The sequence below is a fragment of the Bombina bombina genome, chromosome 2 (genome assembly GCF_027579735.1).
Source record: "Bombina bombina isolate aBomBom1 chromosome 2, aBomBom1.pri, whole genome shotgun sequence".
NCBI lineage: Eukaryota > Metazoa > Chordata > Amphibia > Anura > Bombinatoridae > Bombina > Bombina bombina.
The window spans coordinates 170,099,619-170,118,203 of NC_069500.1; the positions used below are offsets into that span (position 1 = coordinate 170,099,619).

The window sequence follows — 18,585 nt, forward strand, 5'->3', positions numbered from 1 at the left end:
TCCGGATATCTTTGCCCACATAACTCAATTATGGGGCATTCCAGACATGGATCTGATGGCGTCTCGTCAGAACTTCAAGGTTCCCTGCTACGGGTCCAGATCCAGGGATCCCAAGGCGACTCTAGTAGATGCACTAGTAGCGCCCTGGACCTTCAACCTAGCTTATGTATTCCCACCGTTTCCTCTCATTCCCAGGCTGGTAGCCAGGATCAATCAGGAGAGGGCTTCGGTGATCTTGATAGCTCCTGCGTGGCCACGCAGAACTTGGTATGCAGACCTGGTTTATGTCATCGGCTCCACCATGGAAGCTACCTTTGAGACGGGACCTTCTTGTTCAAGGTCCGTTCGAACATCCGAATCTGGCCTCACTCCAACTGACTGCTTGGAGATTGAACGCTTGATTTTATCAAAGCGTGGGTTCTCAGATTCTGTCATTGATACTCTTATTCAGGCTAGAAAGCCTGTAACTAGAAAAATTTACCATAAAGTATGGAAGAAATATATCTGTTGGTGCGAATCGAAAGGATTCCCATGGAACAGGATAAAAATTCCTAAGATTCTATCCTTTCTACAAGAGGGTTTGGAGAAAGGATTATCTGCAAGTTCTTTGAAGGGACAGATTTCTGCTTTATCTGTTTTACTTCACAAAAAGCTGGCGGCTGTGCCAGATGTTCAGGCTTTTGTTCAGGCTCTGGTTAGAATCAAGCCTGTTTACAAACCTTTGACTCCTCCTTGGAGTCTCAATTTAGTTCTTTCAGTTCTTCAAGGGGTTCCGTTTGAACCTTTACATTCCGTAGATATTAAGTTATAATCTTGGAAAGTTTTGTTTTTGGTTGCAATTTCTTCTGCTAGAAGAGTTTCAGAGTTATCTGCTCTGCAGTGTTCTCCTCCTTATCTGGTGTTCCATGCAGATAAGGTGGTTTTGCGTACTAAACCTGGTTTCCTTCCGAAAGTTGTTTCTAACAAAAATATTAACCAGGAGATAGTTGTACCTTCTTTGTGTCCGAAGGCAGCCTCCTGAAAGAATCACAGCTCACTCCACTAGGGCTGTGGCTTCCACATGGGCCTTCAAGAACGAGGCTTCTGTTGATCAGATATGTAAGGCAGCGACTTGGTCTTCACTGCACACTTTTACCAAATTTTACAAATTTGATACTTTTGCTTCTTCTGAGGCTATTTTTGGGAGAAAGGTTTTGCAAGCCGTGGTGCCTTCCATCTAGGTGACCTGATTTGCTCCCTCCCATCATCCGTGTCCTAAAGCTTTGGTATTGGTTCCCACAAGTAAGGATGACGCCGTGGACCGGACACACCTATGTTGGAGAAAACAGAATTTATGCTTACCTGATAAATTACTTTCTCCAACGGTGTGTCCGGTCCACGGCCCGCCCTGGTTTTTTAATCAGGTCTGATGAATTATTTTCTCTAACTACAGTCACCACGGTATCAGATGATTTCTCCTATGCATATTCCTCCTTTACGTCGGTCGAATGACTGGGGAAGGCGGAGCCTAGGAGGGATCATGTGACCAGCTTTGCTGGGCTCTTTGCCATTTCCTGTTGGGGAAGAGAATATCCCACAAGTAAGGATGACGCCGTGGACCGGACACACCGTTGGAGAAAGTAATTTATCAGGTAAGCATAAATTCTGTTATTTCTCTTGTAAGATGTATCGAGTCCACGGATTCATCCTTACTTGTGGGATATTCTCCTCCCCTACAGGAAGTGGCAGAGAGAGCACCCACAGCAGAGCTGCCTATATAGCTCCCCCCTTGGCTCCACCCACCAGTCATTCTCTCTGCCTGCTTAACTGCTAGGAAGGGCAAAGAGGAGTGTGGTGACAAAAAGGTTTTTATTTTCTCAAGCAAAAGTTTATTTTTAAATGCTACCGGTGTGTACTATTTACTCTCTGGCAGAAAAGGGATGAAGATTTCTGCAAGGAGGATGATGATCTTAGCATTTTGTAACTAAGATCCACTTCTGTTCTGACAAGGGCTGAAGAGTACAGGAAAACTTCAGTTGGGGGAACAGTTTGCAGGCTAAACTGCATTAAGGTATGTTCAGTCTATTTTTTCTAGACAGACTGTTATTTCTAGAAAAGGCTGGCAATATCCCCATGAGGCAAGGGTAAGCTGTATTCAGACACTTGGATAGGAATTTCAGCTTGCATGAAGGGCTCAGTTACTGGTGACACTGTTAGGAAAAAACATTTTTGTTTATTCAGTGAATGATGCAATTATGTTTTCTCTTGTTAAGTGTATCCAGTCCACGGATCATCCATTACTTGTGGGATATTCTCCTTCCCAACAGGAAGTTGCAAGAGGATCACCCACAGCAGAGCTGCTATATAGCTCCTCCCCCAGCTGTCATATCCAGTCATTCTCTTGCAAGCCTCAACCAAGATGGAGGTCGTAAGAGGAGTGTGGTGTTTTATACTTAGTTTATTCTTCAATCAAAAGTTTGTTATTTTTAAATGGTGCCGGAGTGTACTGTTTATCTCAGGCAGTATTTAGAAGAAGAATCTGCCTGCGTTTTCTATGATCTTAGCAGAAGTAACTAAGATCCATGGCTGTTCTCACATATTCTGAGGAGTGAGGTAACTTCAGAGAGGGAATGGCGTGCAGGTTTTCCAGCAATAAGGTATGTGCAGTTAAAATATTTTTCTAGGGATGGAATTTGCTAGAAAATGCTGCTGATACCGAACTAATGTAAGTAAAGCCTTAAATGCAGTGAGAGAGACTGGTATCAGGCTTATTAATAGAGATACATACTCTTATAAAAATGTAATATAAAACGTTTGCTGGCATGTTTAATTGTTTTTATATGTATTTGGTGATAAAACTTATTGGGGCCTAGTTTTTTTACACATGGCTGGCTTGAATTTTGCCTAGAAACAGTTTCCTTAGGCTTTCCACTGTTGTAATATGAGTGGGAGGGGCCTATTTTGCCGTTTTTTTGCACAGCAAAAATTACAGACACAGACATCCAGCTTCTTCCTGCATGATCCAGGACATCTCTGGAGGGCTCAAAAGGCTTCATAGTCGTTTTTGAGGGAGGTAAAAAGCCACAGTAGGGCTGTGGCAGTTGTTGTGACTGGAAAAAAAAACAAAAAACGTTTTTGTCATTTATTTTTCAGTTTTGGGTATTAAGGGGTTAATCATCCATTTGCAAGATGGGGCAATGCTCTGCTAACTTGTTACATACACTGTAAAAATTTCGTTAGTGTAACTACCTTTTTTCACTGTTATTTCAAATTTTGACAAAATTTGTGTTTCCTAAAGGTGCAGTAACGTTTTTTATATTGCTTGTAAACTTGTTTAAAGTTTTTTCCAAGCTTGCTAGTCTCATTGCTAGTCTGTTTAACCCCTTAATGACCACAGCACTTTTTCATTTTCTGTCCGTTTGGGACTAAGGCTATTTTTACATTTTTGCAGTGTTTGTGTTTAGCTGTAATTTTCCTCTTGCTCATTTACTGTACCCACACATTATATACCGTTTTTCTCGCAATTAAATGGACTTTCTAAAGATACCATTATTTTCATCATATCTTATAATTTACTATAAAAAAATTATAAAATATGAGGAAAAATGTAAAAAAAAACACACTTTTTCTAACTTTGACCCCCAAAATCTGTTACATATCTACAACCACCAAAAAACACCCATGCTAAATAGTTTCTAAATTTTGTCCTGAGTTTAGAAATACCCAATGTTTACATATTGTTTGCTTTTTTTGCAAGTTATAGGGCAATAAATACAAGTAGCACTTTGCTATTTCCAAACCAATTTTTTTCAAAATTAGCGCTAGTTACATTGGAACACTGATATCTGTCAGGAATCCCTGAATAGCCATTGACATGTATATATTTTTTTTTTGTAGACATCCCAAAGTATTGATCTAGGCCAATTTTGGTATATTTCATACAACCATTTCACCGCCAAATGCGATTAAATACAAAAAATTGTTCACTTTTTCACAAATTTTTTCACAAACTTTCGGTTTCTCACTGAAATTATTTACAAACAGCTTGTGCAATTATGGCATAAATGGTTGTAAATTCTTCTCTGGGATCCCCTTTGTTCAGAAATAGCAGGCATATATGGCTTTGGCGTTGCTTTTTGGTAATTAGAAGGCCGCTAAATGCCACTGCGCACCACACGTGTATTATGCCCAGCAGTTAAGGGGTTAATTAGGGAGCTTGTAGGGTTAATTTTAGTGTAGTGTAGTAGACGACCCCAAGTATTGATCTAGGCCCATTTTGGTATATTTCATGCCACCATTTCACCGCCAAATGCGATCAAATTAAAAAAAGTTAAATTTTTCACAATTTTAGGTTTCTCACTGAAATCATTTACAAACAGCGTGTGCAATTATGGCATAAATGGTTGTAAATGCTTCTCTGGGATCCCCTTTGTTCAGAAATAGCAGACATATATGACTTTGGCGTTGCTTTCTGGTAATTAGAAGGCCGCTAAATGCTGCTGCGCCTCACACGTGTATTATGGCTAGCAGTGAAGGGGTTAATTAGGGAGTTTGTAGGGAGCTTGCAGGGTTAATTTTAGCTTTAGTGTAGAGATCAGCCTCCCACCTGACACATCCCACCCCCTGATCCCTCCCAAACAGCTCCCTTCCCTCCCCCACCCCACAATTGTCCCCGCCATCTTAAGTACTGGCAGAAAGTCTGCCAGTACTAAAATAAAAGGGTTTTTAAAAATAATAAAACATTTTTTTAGCATATTTACATATGCTACTGTGTAGGATCCCCCCCTTAGCCCCTAACCTCCCTGATCCCCCCCCAAAACCGCTCTCTAAGCCTCCCCTCTGCCTTAATTGGGGCCATCTTGGGTACTGGCAGCTGTCTGCCAGTACCCAGTTTGCAAAAAAATATGGGGTTTTGTATTATTTTGCCCGGTTTTTCTGTAGTGTAGCTTCCCCCTCCCCACAGACCAACCCCCACCACCTAACTGATTGTAGTTTTTCTCTGATTTGTTTATTTAATTTAAGTGTTTGTTTTCATTTTCCTACCAAAAAATTTCTGTGTGTAGCGGTTCCCACCCGCTCCCTCCCCGTGCACGCGCCCGCCCCCACCCTCCCGTGCGCGCGTCAGTGCGCGCCCCCTCGCATCCCCGCCCACGATCCCGCCCCCCTCCACATCACGAGGGCCATCGATGGCCGCCTCCCGGTCCGGCTCCCACCCACCAATGAAGTAAGCCACCGATCTCTGGTGCAGAGAGGGCCACAGAGTGGCTCTCTCTGCACCGGATGGCTTAAAAATGTTATTGCAGGATGCCTCTGTATCGAGGCATCACTGCAATAACCGGAAAGCAGCTGGAAGCGAGCAGGATCGCTTCCAGCTGCTTTCCACACAGAGGACGTGCAGGGTACGTCCTCAGGCGTTAACTGCCTTTTTTTTGAGGACGTACCCTGCACGTCCTCGGTCGTTAAGGGGTTAAACATGTCTGACACAGAGGAAACTACTTGTTCATTATGTTTGAAAGCCATGGTGGAGCCCCATAGGAGAATGTGTACTAAATGTATTGGTTTCACCTTAAACAGTAAAGATCAGTCTTTAAATGTAAAAGAAATATCACCAGAAGATTCTGACGAGGGGGAAGTTATGCCGACTAACTCTCCCCACGTGTCAGACCTTTCCCCTCCCGCTCAGGGGATGCACGCTAATATGGGGCCAATTACATCAGGGATGCCCATAGCGATTACCTTGCAGGACATGGCTGCAATCATGAATAATACCCTGTCAGAGGTATTATCCAGGTTGCCTGAATTAAGAGGCAAGCGCAGTTGCTCTGGGGTTAGGAGAAATACAGAGCGCGCAGATGCTGTAAGGGCCATGTCTGATACTGCGTCACAATATGCAGATCATGAGGACGGAGAGCTTCAGTCTGTGGGTGACATCTCTGATTCGGAGAAACCTGATTCAGAGATTTCTAATTTTAAATTTAAGCTTGAGAACCTCCGTGTGTTGCTTGGGGAGGTATTAGCTGCTCTGAATGACTGTAACACAGTTGCAGTACCAGAGAAATTGTGTAGGCTGGATAAATACTATGCGGTGCCGGTGTGTACTGATGTTTTTCCTATACCTAAAAGGCTTACAGAAATTATTAGCAAGGAGTGGGATAGACCGGGTGTGCCTTTTTCCCCACCTCCTATATTTAGAAAAATGTTTCCAATAGACGCCACTACACGGGACTTATGGCAGACGGTCCCTAAGGTGGAGGGAGCAGTTTCTACTTTAGCAAAGCGTACTACTATCCCGGTTGAGGACAGTTGTGCTTTTTCAGATCCAATGGATAAAAAATTGGAGGGTTACCTTAAGAAAATGTTTATTCAACAAGGTTTTATTTTACAGCCCCTTGCATGCATTGCGCCTGTCATGGCCACGGCGGCATTCTGGTTTGAGGCCCTGGAAGAGGCCATCCATACAGCTCCATTGACTGAAATTATTGACAAGCTTAGAACACTTAAGCTAGCTAACTCATTTGTTTCTGATGCCATTGTTCATTTGACTAAACTAACGGCTAAGAATTCCAGATTCGCCATCCAAGCGCGTAGGGCGCTATGGCTTAAATCCTGGTCAGCTGACGTGACTTCGAAGTCTAAATTACTCAACATTCCTTTCAAGGAGCAGACCTTATTCGGGCCTGGTTTGAAGGAAATTATTGCTGACATTACTGGAGGTAAGGGTCACACCCTTCCTCAGGACAGGGCCAAAGCAAAGGCCAAACAGTCTAATTTTCGTGCCTTTCGAAATTTCAAGGCAGGTGCAGCATCAACTTCCTCCGCTTCAAGGAAGCTCAATCTAAGCAGGCCTGGAAACCTAACCAGTCCTGGAACAAAGGCAAGCAGGCCAGAAAGCCTGCTGCTGCCTCTAAGTCAGCATGAAGGAACGGCCCCCTATCCGGCGACGAATCTAGTAGAGGGCATACTTTCTCTCTTCGCCCAGGCGTGGGCAAGAGATGTTCAGGATCCCTGGGCGTTGGAGATCATATCTCAGGGATATCTTCTGGACTTCAAAGCTTCCCCTCCACAAGGGTGATTTCATTTTTCAAGGCTATCTGCAAATCAGATAAAGAAAGAGGCATTCCTACGCTGTGTGCAAGACCTCCAAATTATGGGAGTGATCCATCCAGTTCCGCGGACGGAACAAGGACAGGGTTTTTATTCGAATCTGTTTGTGGTTCCCAAAAAAGAGGGAACCTTCAGACCAATTTTGGATCTAAAGATCTTAAACAAATTACTCAGAGTTCCATCTTTCAAAATGGAAACTATTCGGACCATCCTACCCATGATCCAAGAAGGTCAGTACATGACCACAGTGGACTTAAAGGATGCCTACCTTCACATACCGATTCACAAAGATCATCATCGGTTTCTAAGGTTTGCCTTTCTAGACAGGCATTACCAATTTGTAGCTCTTCCCTTCGGGTTGGCTACAGCCCCGAGAATCTTTACAAAGGTTCTGGGCTCACTTCTGGCGGTTCTAAGACCGCGAGGCATATCGGTGGCTCCGTATCTAGACGACATCCTGATACAGGCGTCAAGCTTTCAAGTTGCCAAGTCTCATACAGAGATAGTTCTGGCATTCCTGAGGTCGCACGGGTGGAAAGTGAACGAGGAAAAGAGTACTCTATCCCCACTCACAAGAGTCTCCTTCTTAGGGACTCTTATAGATTCTGTAGAAATGAAAATTTACCTGACGGAGTCCAGGTTATCAAAACATCTAAATGCTTGCCGTGTTCTTCACTCCATTCCGCGCCCTTCGGTAGCTCAGTGTATGGAGGTAATCGGCTTAATGGTAGCGGCAATGGACATAGTGCCATTTGCGCGCCTTCATCTCAGACCGCTGCAATTATGCATGCTGAGTCAGTGGAATGGGGATTACACAGATTCGTCCCCTCTGCTAAATCTGGATCAAGAGACCAGAGATTCTCTTCTCTGATGGTTGTCTCGGGTACACCTGTCCAAGGTTATGACCTTTCGCAGGCCAGATTGGACAATTGTAACAACAGATGCCAGCCTTCTAGGTTGGGGTGCAGTCTGGAACTCCCTGAAGGCACAGGGATCGTGGACTCAGGAGGAGAAACTCCTTCCAATAAATATTCTGGAGTTAAGAGCGATATTCAATGCTCTTCTGGCTTGGCCTCCGTTAGCAACACTGAGGTTCATCAGATTTCAGTCGGACAACATCACGACTGTGGCTTACATCAACCATCAAGGGGGAAGCAGGAGTTCCCTAGCGATGTTAGATGTCTCAAAAATAATTCGCTGGGCAGAGTACCACTCTTGCCACCTGTCAGCAATCCATATCCCAGGCGTGGAGAACTGGGAGGCGGATTTTCTAAGTCGTCAGACTTTCCATCCGGGGAGTGGGAACTCCATCCGGAGGTGTCTGCTCAATTGATTCATCGTTGGGGCAAACCAGAGTTGGATCTCATGGCGTCTCGCCAGAACGCCAAGCTTCCTTGTTACGGATCCAGGTCCAGGGACCCAGAAGCAACGCTGATAGATGCTCTAGCAGCGACTTGGTTCTTCAACCTGGCTTATGTGTTTCCACCGTTTCCTCTGCTCCCTCGACTGATTGCCAAAATCAAACAGGAGAGAGCATCAGTGATTCTGATTGCGCCTGTGTGGCCACGCAGGACTTGGTATGCAGACCGAGTGGACATGTCATCCTTTCCACCATGGACTCTGCCTCTAAGACAGGACTTTCTGATACAAGGTCCTTTCAATCATCCAAATCTAATTTCTCTGAGACTGACTGCATGGAGATTGAACGCTTGATTCTATCAAAGCGTGGCTTCTCCGAGTCAGTCATTGATACTTTAATACAGGCACGAAAGCCTGTTACCAGGAAAATCTACCACAAGATATGGAGTAAATATCTTTATTGGTGTGAATCCAAGAATTACTCATGGAGTAAGGTTAGGATTCCTAGAATATTGTCCTTTCTCCAAGAGGGCTTGGACAAAGGATTATCAGCTAGTTCCTTAAAGGGACAGATTTCTGCTCTGTCTATTCCTTTGCACAAGCGTCTGGCAGAGGTTCCAGACGTCCAGGCATTTTGCCAGGCTTTGGTTAGAATTAAGCCTGTGTTTAAACCTGTTGCTCCCCCGTGGAGCTTAAACTTGGTTCTTAAGGTTCTTCAAGGAGTTCCATTTGAACCCCTTCATTCCATTGATATTAAAATTTTATCTTGGAAAGTTCTGTTTTTGATGGCTATTTCCTCGGCTCGGAGAGTCTCTGAGCTATCTGCCTTACAATGTGATTCTCCTTATCTGATTTTTCATGCCGATAAGGTAGTTCTGCATACCAAACCTGGGTTTTTACCTAAGGTGGTTTCTAACAAGAATATCAATCAAGAGATTGTTGTTCCATCATTGTGTCCTAATCCTTCTTCAAAGAAGGAACGTCTTTTACATAATCTGGACGTAGTCCGTGCCTTGAAGTTTTACTTACAAGCTACTAAGGATTTTCGTCCAACATCTTCCCTGTTTGTCGTTTACTCTGGACAGAGGAGAGGTCAAAAAGCTTCGGCAACCTCTCTTTCCTTTTGGCTTCGGAGCGTAATACGCCTAGCCTATGAGACTGCTGGACAGCAGCCCCCTGAAAGGATTACAGCTCATTCTACTAGAGCTGTGGCTTCCACCTGGGCCTTTAAAAATGAGGCCTCTGTTGAACAGATTTGCAAGGCCGCGACTTGGTCTTCGCTTCACACCTTTTCCAAATTTTAAAAATTTTATACTTTTGCTTCTTCGGAGGCTGTTTTTGGGAGGTTCTTCAGGCAGTGGTTCCTTCCGCTTAATCCTGCCTTGTCCCTCCCATCATCCGTGTACTTTAGCTTTGGTATTGGTATCCCACAAGTAATGGATGATCCGTGGACTGGATACACTTAACAAGAGAAAACATAATTTATGCTTACCTGATAAATTTATTTCTCTTGTAGTGTATCCAGTCCACGGCCCGCCCTGTCCTTTTAAGGCAGGTCTAAATTTTAATTAAACTACAGTCACCACTGCACCCTATGGTTTCTCCTTTCTCTGTTGGTTTTCGGTCGAATGACTGGATATGACAGCTGGGGGAGGAGCTATATAGCAGCTCTGCTGTGGGTGATCCTCTTGCAACTTCCTGTTGGGAAGGAGAATATCCCACAAGTAATGGATGATCCGTGGACTGGATACACTACAAGAGAAATAAATTTATCAGGTAAGCATAAATTATGTTTTTTTGAAGGGACTAAAGGGGTCATTGTGGCTTGTTTTTGAGTTTTCTAACCCACATGGTTAATTTAGAGACACTATAGTGTTTGTCTGTTAGGCCTCAAAACATTGAGTGAAGTGGGAGGGGCCTATTTTTGCGCCTCAGTTGTGCAGTTTCTTTTCCTCTGAGACTTCTAACTGCTTCTCCAGAGGTTCCTGCTGTGTTTGAGGGCTGTAAAAGAAGTTTTTTCCCCCCACAAATTGTTCTGAAGGGCAGGTAGGAGCCACAGCAGAGCTGTAGCAAAGTGCTGAAAATCTTTTTTACTGGTTTTGATGTTTTTTCAATCCGGTTTTGCCAGAATAAAGCAGGAGAGGGCTTCGGGGATTCTGATAGCACCTGCATGGCCACGCAGGACTTGGTATGCAGACCTAGTGGACAAGTCCTCGGTTCTACCATGGACTCTGCCAATGAGGCAGGACCTTCTAATCCAAGGTCTGTTCACACATCCAAATCTAATTTCTCTGCGTCTGACTGCTTGGAGATTGAACGCCTGATTCTATCAAAGCGTGGTTTCTCTGAGGATTCCTAGAATATTGTCTTTTCTCCAAGAAGGTTTGGAGAAGGGATTATCTCTTCTTCCTCGGGTCATTGCTCGAATCAAGCATGAGAAGGCATCAGTGATCCTCATTGCTCCGGCGTGGCCTCGCAGGATTTGGTATGCCGACCTGGCGGACATGTCATCCCTGCCACCTTGGAGACTGTCATTAAGAAAGGATCTTCTCATTCAAGGTCCCTTCCTTCATCCAAATCTAATTTATCTGAAACTGACTGCTTGGAGATTGAACGCTTAGTTCATGCAGGGTTTTTCTGATTCGGTCATAGAAACCTTGATTCAGGCGCGTAAGCCTGTAACTAGAAAGATTTACTATAAGATATGGCGTAAATATCTTTATTGGGGTGAATCCAAAGGCTACTCATGGAGTAGAGTTAGGATTCCCAGAATTTTGTCTTTTCTCCAAGAAGGATTGGAGAAAGGTTTATCGGCAAGTTCCTAAAGGGTCAGATCTCTGCCTTATCTATTTTGTTACACAAACGTCTGGCTGATGTCCCAGATGTTCAATCCTTTTGTCAGGCCCTGGTTAGGATCAGAGGGTCTGAGCTTTCGGCGTTGCAGTACAATTCACCTTACCTTATTTTCCATTCGGATAAAGTAGTTTTACGTACTAAACTGGGGTTTCTTCCTAAGGTTGTTTCAGACAGGAACATTAATCAGGAGATTGTTGTTCCTTCCTTGTGTCCTAATCCTCCTCCTCCTCAGAAGGAAAGACTTCTTCATAATTTGGACGTAGTCCGTGCTTTGAAGTTTTACTTACAAGCGACTAAAGACTTTCGTCAGTCTTCTTCTCTGTTTGTAGTTTTTTTCTGGAAAACGTAGGGGTCAGAAAGCTACGGCTACCTCTTTCTTTTTGGTTGAGGAGTATCATCCGATTTGCATATGAGACTGCTGGACAGCAACCTCCTGAAAGAATTACGGCTCATTCCACTTCCTCATGGGCATTCAAAAATGAAGCTTCTGTGGAACAGATTTGCAAGGCTGCAACTTGGTCTTGATGGATGATGACGGTGGACTCATTGTGTCTTTAAAAAGTAAAGAAAATTTATGCTTACCTGATAAATTTGTTTCTTTTTAGACACGATGAGTCCACGGCCCACCCTGTTCTTTTAAGACAGGTTGTTGTTTTTTGTAAACTTCAGACCCCTCTGCACCTTGGCTTTTCCTTTCTCTTCCTAACTTCGGTCGAATGACTGGAGTGGGAGGGAAGGGAGGAGCTATTTAACAGCTCTGCTGTGGTGCTCTTTGCCTCCTCCTGCTGACCAGGAGGCGATATACCACAAGTAAGGATGATGATCCGTGGACTCATCGTGTCTAAAAAGAAACAAATTTATCAGGTAAGCATACATTTTCTTATATGTATGTATGTGTGTGTGTAATCTATATATTCAAATGCAGTGCATCTGATTTTTCAATATTGGCCTAGCTTCAGAAAACTATAGATATATAGATATACATATATAGATCAACATATATAGATATATAGATACATATATAGATATACATACATACATACATACATACATACATACACATGGAGATTGATATATGTATACACTTAACGGCCACTTTATTAGGTACACCTGTTAAATTGCTTGGTAACACAAATTGCTAATCAGCCATTCACATTGCAGCAACTCAATGCATTTAGGCATCTAGATGTGGTGAAGACGACTTGTTGAAGTTCAAATTGAGCATCAGTATGGGGAGGAAAGGGGATTTAGGTGACTTTGAATGTGGCATGGTTGTTGGTGCCAGACGGGCTGGTCTGATTATTTAAAAAAACTGATGATCTACTGGGATTTTCACGCACAACTATCTCTAGGGTTTACAGAGAATCGTCCAAAAAAGAGAAAATATCCAGTGAACGTACGAAAATGCCTTGTTGAGGTCAGAGGAGACTGGGCTGATTGGTTTGAGATGATTGAAAGTCAGCAGTAACTCAAATACCCACTCAATACAACCAAGGTATGCAGAATACCATATCTGGACGCAAAACACGTCGAGCCTTGAAGCAGATGGGCTAACGCAGCAGAAGACCACACCGGGTTCCACTCCTGTCAGCTAAGAACAGGAAACTGAAGCTACAATTCACACAGACTCGCCAAACTTGGACAATAGAAGATTGGAAAAATGTTGCTCCGGTCTGAGTCTTTCATCTGCGACATTCAGATGGTAGGGTCAGAATTTGGCGTAGACAACATGAAAGCATGGATCCATCCTGCCTTGGATCAATGGTTCAGGCTGGTGGTGTAATGGTGTGGGGTATATTTTCTTGGTACACTTTGAGCCCCTTAGAACCAATTGAGCATTGTTTAAACGCTACAACATACCTGAGTATTGTTGCAATGCTGACCATGTCCATCCCTTTATGACTACAGTGTACCCATCTTCTGATGGCTACTTCCAGCAGGATAATGCACCATGTCAAAAAAGCTCAAATCATCTCAAACTGGTTTCTTGAACATGACAATGAGTTCACTTTACTCCAATGGCCTCCACAGTCACCAGATCTCAATCCAGTAGAACGCCTTTGGGATGTGGTGGAACGGCGTGATACTATCATGTCAATATGGACCAAAATCTCTGAGGAATGTTTTCAACACCTTGTTGAATCTATGCCACAATCTCGTTTCAATAGGGATGATCTCACATGCTTTGTGAAAACTTCTGTTGTGCTTAGGGAAGCAGTGCACATTATATACTGTACACTGCTTCAGTCAGATGTCTTGTTACTGCCCCCTACCCTGCACGTGTGAGTGCATTCTGCTGAAGCTATGGCTCTATATATTCCATTCTGCAAATTAATCTATGCCTGAATTAAAGGTGTTAATGGGGTTTAAACTAGAAACCATTTTGCCAGTAAACTTTGGCTGCATTATATATTTAGAAACTTGTTAGTTTATTCTGTTATGTTCCTTGAAGTCAATTACTTAGTCTGTATACTTAAGCATTCATTTCTCCATCCTTCACTGTAATATGACAACTAGCCTATTTATGTGCTTTCACCTGTCTTGTAAAGAAAATAGTTTATAAAGGGACCTGGAATGTGGGTTAGTGTAAGCGCAACTGAGCTAATGAACAAAATACATACATGTAATTCTAGTTTAGTATTTTATCTTGTACTAAATGTACTAAATGTAAAATAAGTGTTGTATTTGTGTGTGCATGGAGCTTAAACTAGATAGATTTTTGTGTGTTTTTGTAGATTATATGTATTGAAAGTGTGTGTTGCTTCTAGTAACGTGATGTTTTTTGTATTAATTTTGCTTTAAATGTTTTTAATGACAGAGACAGAAAGAAAGACAAAGAATATAAGAGTAAAGTTAGAGAAAAAGAGAGGGCAAAAGAGAAAAACGACAAGAAGAGAAAAGAGAAACGGTCAAGAAGTCGCTCTAAGGGTTATAGTTCTTCCAGAAGGTCTAGAAGCATTAGCAGGTTTGATATTTCCTCTTAACGGTGTGGGTGTATTTTTTTTAATATAATTGTGTATATACAGCTTTTTTCTTTATATATTTATCTGGTTGATTGACTTGTTTAATTTGGACAGTTTATTTAACACCCCCCCCTCTAAACTGTCTGATTATCTGAAAGTCAGTGATTTTGGCTTTTTGCCTAGACATTATAGGGTGTCACATCCCCTGTTTAAAGTGAATAGATGAAAAAGAATTTTTTTTGAATATCTATCAGGTTAATTTCTCATTTGGTTTTATTATTTAAAATGTCACTGTTCTGTTATTGGAATCTATGTCCCAGTCATATGAAGATATAAATCAGGGCTTTCACATAAATATTTTAAGGGGAACTGAGGATAATCCAAATCAGAAATGTTTGAGATCTGCTTGTTTTATTTTCCATGTATGGTTCGTCATTTAATACATCATAAAGAAGGTAAAGAACAATTGTAATAATCCTTTTGTTTAATACATTCCGCTTTGAACGTTTTTCCATAAGGGATATATGGTTTTGTTACCAATTTGAAATGCCACTTGTGATACTCCCCTTTAAAATTATGCACAAAATAAGTCGTATCAGTCTGTCACATAGTGGCATGCCACCTAAATGATAGGTTGATTACCAAGTCATTTCAAAGGGGCAGCAGTTTAGAATGTTGCTGATGTTGGCCTGTATTTAACTGAGAGGATTGCAATGCACTTGAAAGGATTTCTGCCCTCCGTGGGAGAGGGTCAAATAAAGAATAAAATACTGTACATTACAAATACATGTGGTAAACCACCTGTCATGATGGAGGTCGGTGCCCCTTTGTATGCATGTGGTTACTGAGCTAGTTATCTGAGGCATTAGTTACCAAGTACATTATTGTTATGTTTGTTTTTTAATTAGGGTAAATTGTGTTCGAGGTTTGCTGTCTAAACATGTAAAGTATTAATATAAACTCCTGTGTTTCAGGGAAAGACGCAAGAGGAGGAGTCGGAGTTTTTCCAAGTCTCCTAAAAGCTCCAAATCTGTTAAGAGATCTTCTAGATCTCCATCTCCCAGGAGGTATTGTGGAATTTTTGTTACTTACTTGAATAGTTTTCACTCGTCTATTAATCTCATGTGTTATTAATATGGGTTATATACTGAAGGTAGAGTCTTTTTGCTGCCATTATTAGGAAGAAATTCTTTGGACATTGTTTTGAGTGCATTTCTTCTATATATCTTTAAAATCTTTTACGACTGCCTCCTGCGGTTTTTAAATATATTTCTTTCATGTAATTAGCAAGAGTCCATGAGCTAGTGACGTATGGGATATACATTCCTACCAGGAGGGGCAAAGTTTCCCAAACCTCAAAATGCCTATAAATACACCCCTCACCACACCCACAATTCAGTTTTACAAACTTTGCCTCCTATGGAGGTGGTGAAGTAAGTTTGTGCTAGATTCTACGTTGATATGCGCTCCGCAGCAAGTTGGAGCCCGGTTTTCCTCTCAGCGTGCAGTGAATGTCAGAGGGATGTGAGGAGAGTATTGCCTATTTGAATGCAGTGATCTCCTTCTACGGGGTCTATTTCATAGGTTCTCTGTTATCGGTCGTAGAGAGTCATCTCTTACCTCCCTTTTCAGATCGACGATATACTCTTATTTATATACCATTACCTCTGCTGATTTTCGTTTCAGTACTGGTTTGGCTTTCTACAAACATGTAGATGAGTGTCCTGGGGTAAGTAAATCTTATTTTCTGTGACACTCTAAGCTATGGTTGGGCACTTTATTTATAAAGTTCTAAATATATGTATTCAAACATTTATTTGCCTTGACTCAGAATGTTCAACATTCCTTATTTTCAGACAGTCAGTTTCATATTTGGGATAATGCATTTGAATCAATCATTTTTTCTTACCTTAAAAATTTGACTTTTTTTCCCTGTGGGCTGTTATTTTATTGCGTCATTCTTGGCACTGACTTTTTTGGCGCAAAAAATCTTATCTGTTTCCGGCGTCATACGTGTTGCCGGAAGTTGCGTCATTTTGCGCCAAAAATGTCGGCGTTCCGGATGTGGCGTCAAAAATATGGGCGTCGCTTTTGTCTCCACATTATTTCAGTCTCATTTTTTCTTTGCTTCTGGTTACTAGAAGCTTGTTTATTGGCATTTTTTCCCATTCCTGAAACTGTCATTTAAGGAATTTGATCAATTTTGCTTTATATGTTGTTTTTTCTCTTACATATTGCAAGATGTCTCGCGTTGCATCTGAGTCAGAAGATACTTCAGGAAAATCGCTGTCTAGTGCTGGAACTACCAAAGCTAAGTGTATCTGCTGTAAACTTTTGGTAGCTATTCCTCCGGCTGTTGTTTGTATTAATTGTCATGACAAACTTGTTAAAGCAGATAATATTTCCTTTAGTAATGTACCATTGCCTGTTGCAGTTCCCTCAACATCTAAGGTGCAGAATGTTCCTGTTTTGTTTCTGAATCCATCAAGAAGGCTATGTCTGTTATTTCTCCTTCTAGTAAACATAAAAAATCTTTTAAAACTTCTCTCTCTACAGATGAATTTTTAAATGAACATCATCATTCTGATTCTGATGACTCTTCTAGTTCAGAGGATTCTGTCTCATAGATTGATGCTGATAAATCTTCATATTTATTTAAAATGGAATTTATTCGTTCTTTACTTAAAGAAGTACTAATTGCTTTAGAAATAGAGGATTCTGGTCCTCTTGATACTAATTCTAAACGTTTAGATAAGGTATTTAAATCTCCTGTGGTTATTCCAGAAGTTTTTCCTGTTCCTAATGCTATTTCTGAAGTAATTTCCAGAGAATGGGATAAACAGGACTGTAATACTGAGGGCGGGCTGTCCGGAAAACCCTGCCGCAAGTTTACACTTGCCATTTCAAACTTCCAGTTACCAGTCACCTGTGGTCTGTGAGTGCTGTGCACGGAAACAAAGTGTTTTATCCTTGTGAATAAATAAAGGCATTTTTTTATCATACATCTGGTGAGTAGATTTATCACTTATCTGCGCTAATTTGTGTTATAATTGCACTTGAATCCTCTCTCTTTTGCGCTTTTGTTTTTTCTGTCTATCTACTTTGGATCCTGGATCCCACAATCCCTTGAGAAAGAGGGGATTTAAAGGAGCAGCAGAGAGGGAGCAAAAAGGAAAAAGGATCCGCTTGGAAGCTATCAACAGGATTGAAAACGATTCCATCAAAAAAAGAAGCAGAATAAAATCACTCAATTTTGTGAGACAAAAGGTACTGTCTGGCTATTGGAACTTTTTACAAGGAAGACTAATTATGCAGAACTTATGAAAGCAAATTTTGCAGAACTTATGAAAGTTGCTTCTCAATAGCCGTATGAGACAATCTGACTCAGTATTTCAGTACTTAGGTGTATTTTTTATGATTCAGTATTTCAGCACATAGTTGTATTTTAATTTTAATAATTAATATTTTTCATTCTTTGAGGCTTAATATCTATACCTAGCGCTGAGTAGTGTTCTGGTGTCGCTTTTGGGATAAATTGGGTAATTCATTTACTCCTTCTAAACGTTTTAAGCAATTATATCCTGTGCCGTCTGACAGATTAGAATTTTGGGACAAAATCCCTAAAGTCGATGGGGCTATTTCTACCCTTGCTAAACGTACTACTATTCCTACGTCAGATGGTACTTCGTTTAAAGATCCTTTAGATAGGAAAATTGAATCCTTTCTAAGAAAAGCTTATCTGTGTTCAGGTAATCTTCTTAGACCTGCTATATCTTTGGCTGATGTTGCTGCAGCTTCAACTTTTTGGTTGGAGACTTTAGCACAACAAGTAACAGATCATGATTCTTACAGTCCTCTGGCTATGAAAGAAGTATCTCGAATTCTGGTTTGGGCGGAATCCAGCTCCTGTCTAATCTCTGCGGTTCATATCCCAGGTATAGACAATTGGGAAGCGGATTATCTCAGTCGCCAAACGTTGCATCCGGGCGAATGGTCTCTTCACCCAGAGGTATTTCTTCAGATTGTTCAAATGTGGGAGCTTCCAGAAATAGATCTGATGGCGTCTCATCTAAACAAGAAACTTCCCAGGTATCTGTCCAGATCCCGGGATCCTCAGGCGGAAGCAGTGGATGCATTATCACTTCCTTGGAAGTATCATCCTGCTTATATCTTTCCGCCTCTAGTTCTTCTTCCAAGAGTAATCTCCAAGATTCTGAAGGAATGCTCGTTTGTTCTGCTGGTAGCTCCGGCATGGCCTCACAGGTTTTGGTATGCGGATCTTGTCCGTATGGCCTCTTGCCATCCGTGGACTCTTCCGCTACGA

The 18,585-nt window shown here is 41.8% G+C and overlaps 1 protein-coding gene across 1 annotated transcript in view; it reads left to right on the forward strand.

Moving 5' to 3' along the window:
• The window catches only part of SREK1 (splicing regulatory glutamic acid and lysine rich protein 1), a gene marked incomplete in the record, with an annotated part of 208,720 nt that overhangs the window by 153,034 nt on the left and 37,101 nt on the right, over positions 1-18,585 (forward strand). The window contains 2 exon segments of the mRNA XM_053701343.1: positions 14,117-14,263; positions 15,236-15,328. Of these exon segments, the coding sequence (XP_053557318.1) occupies positions 14,117-14,263; positions 15,236-15,328 (240 nt within the window).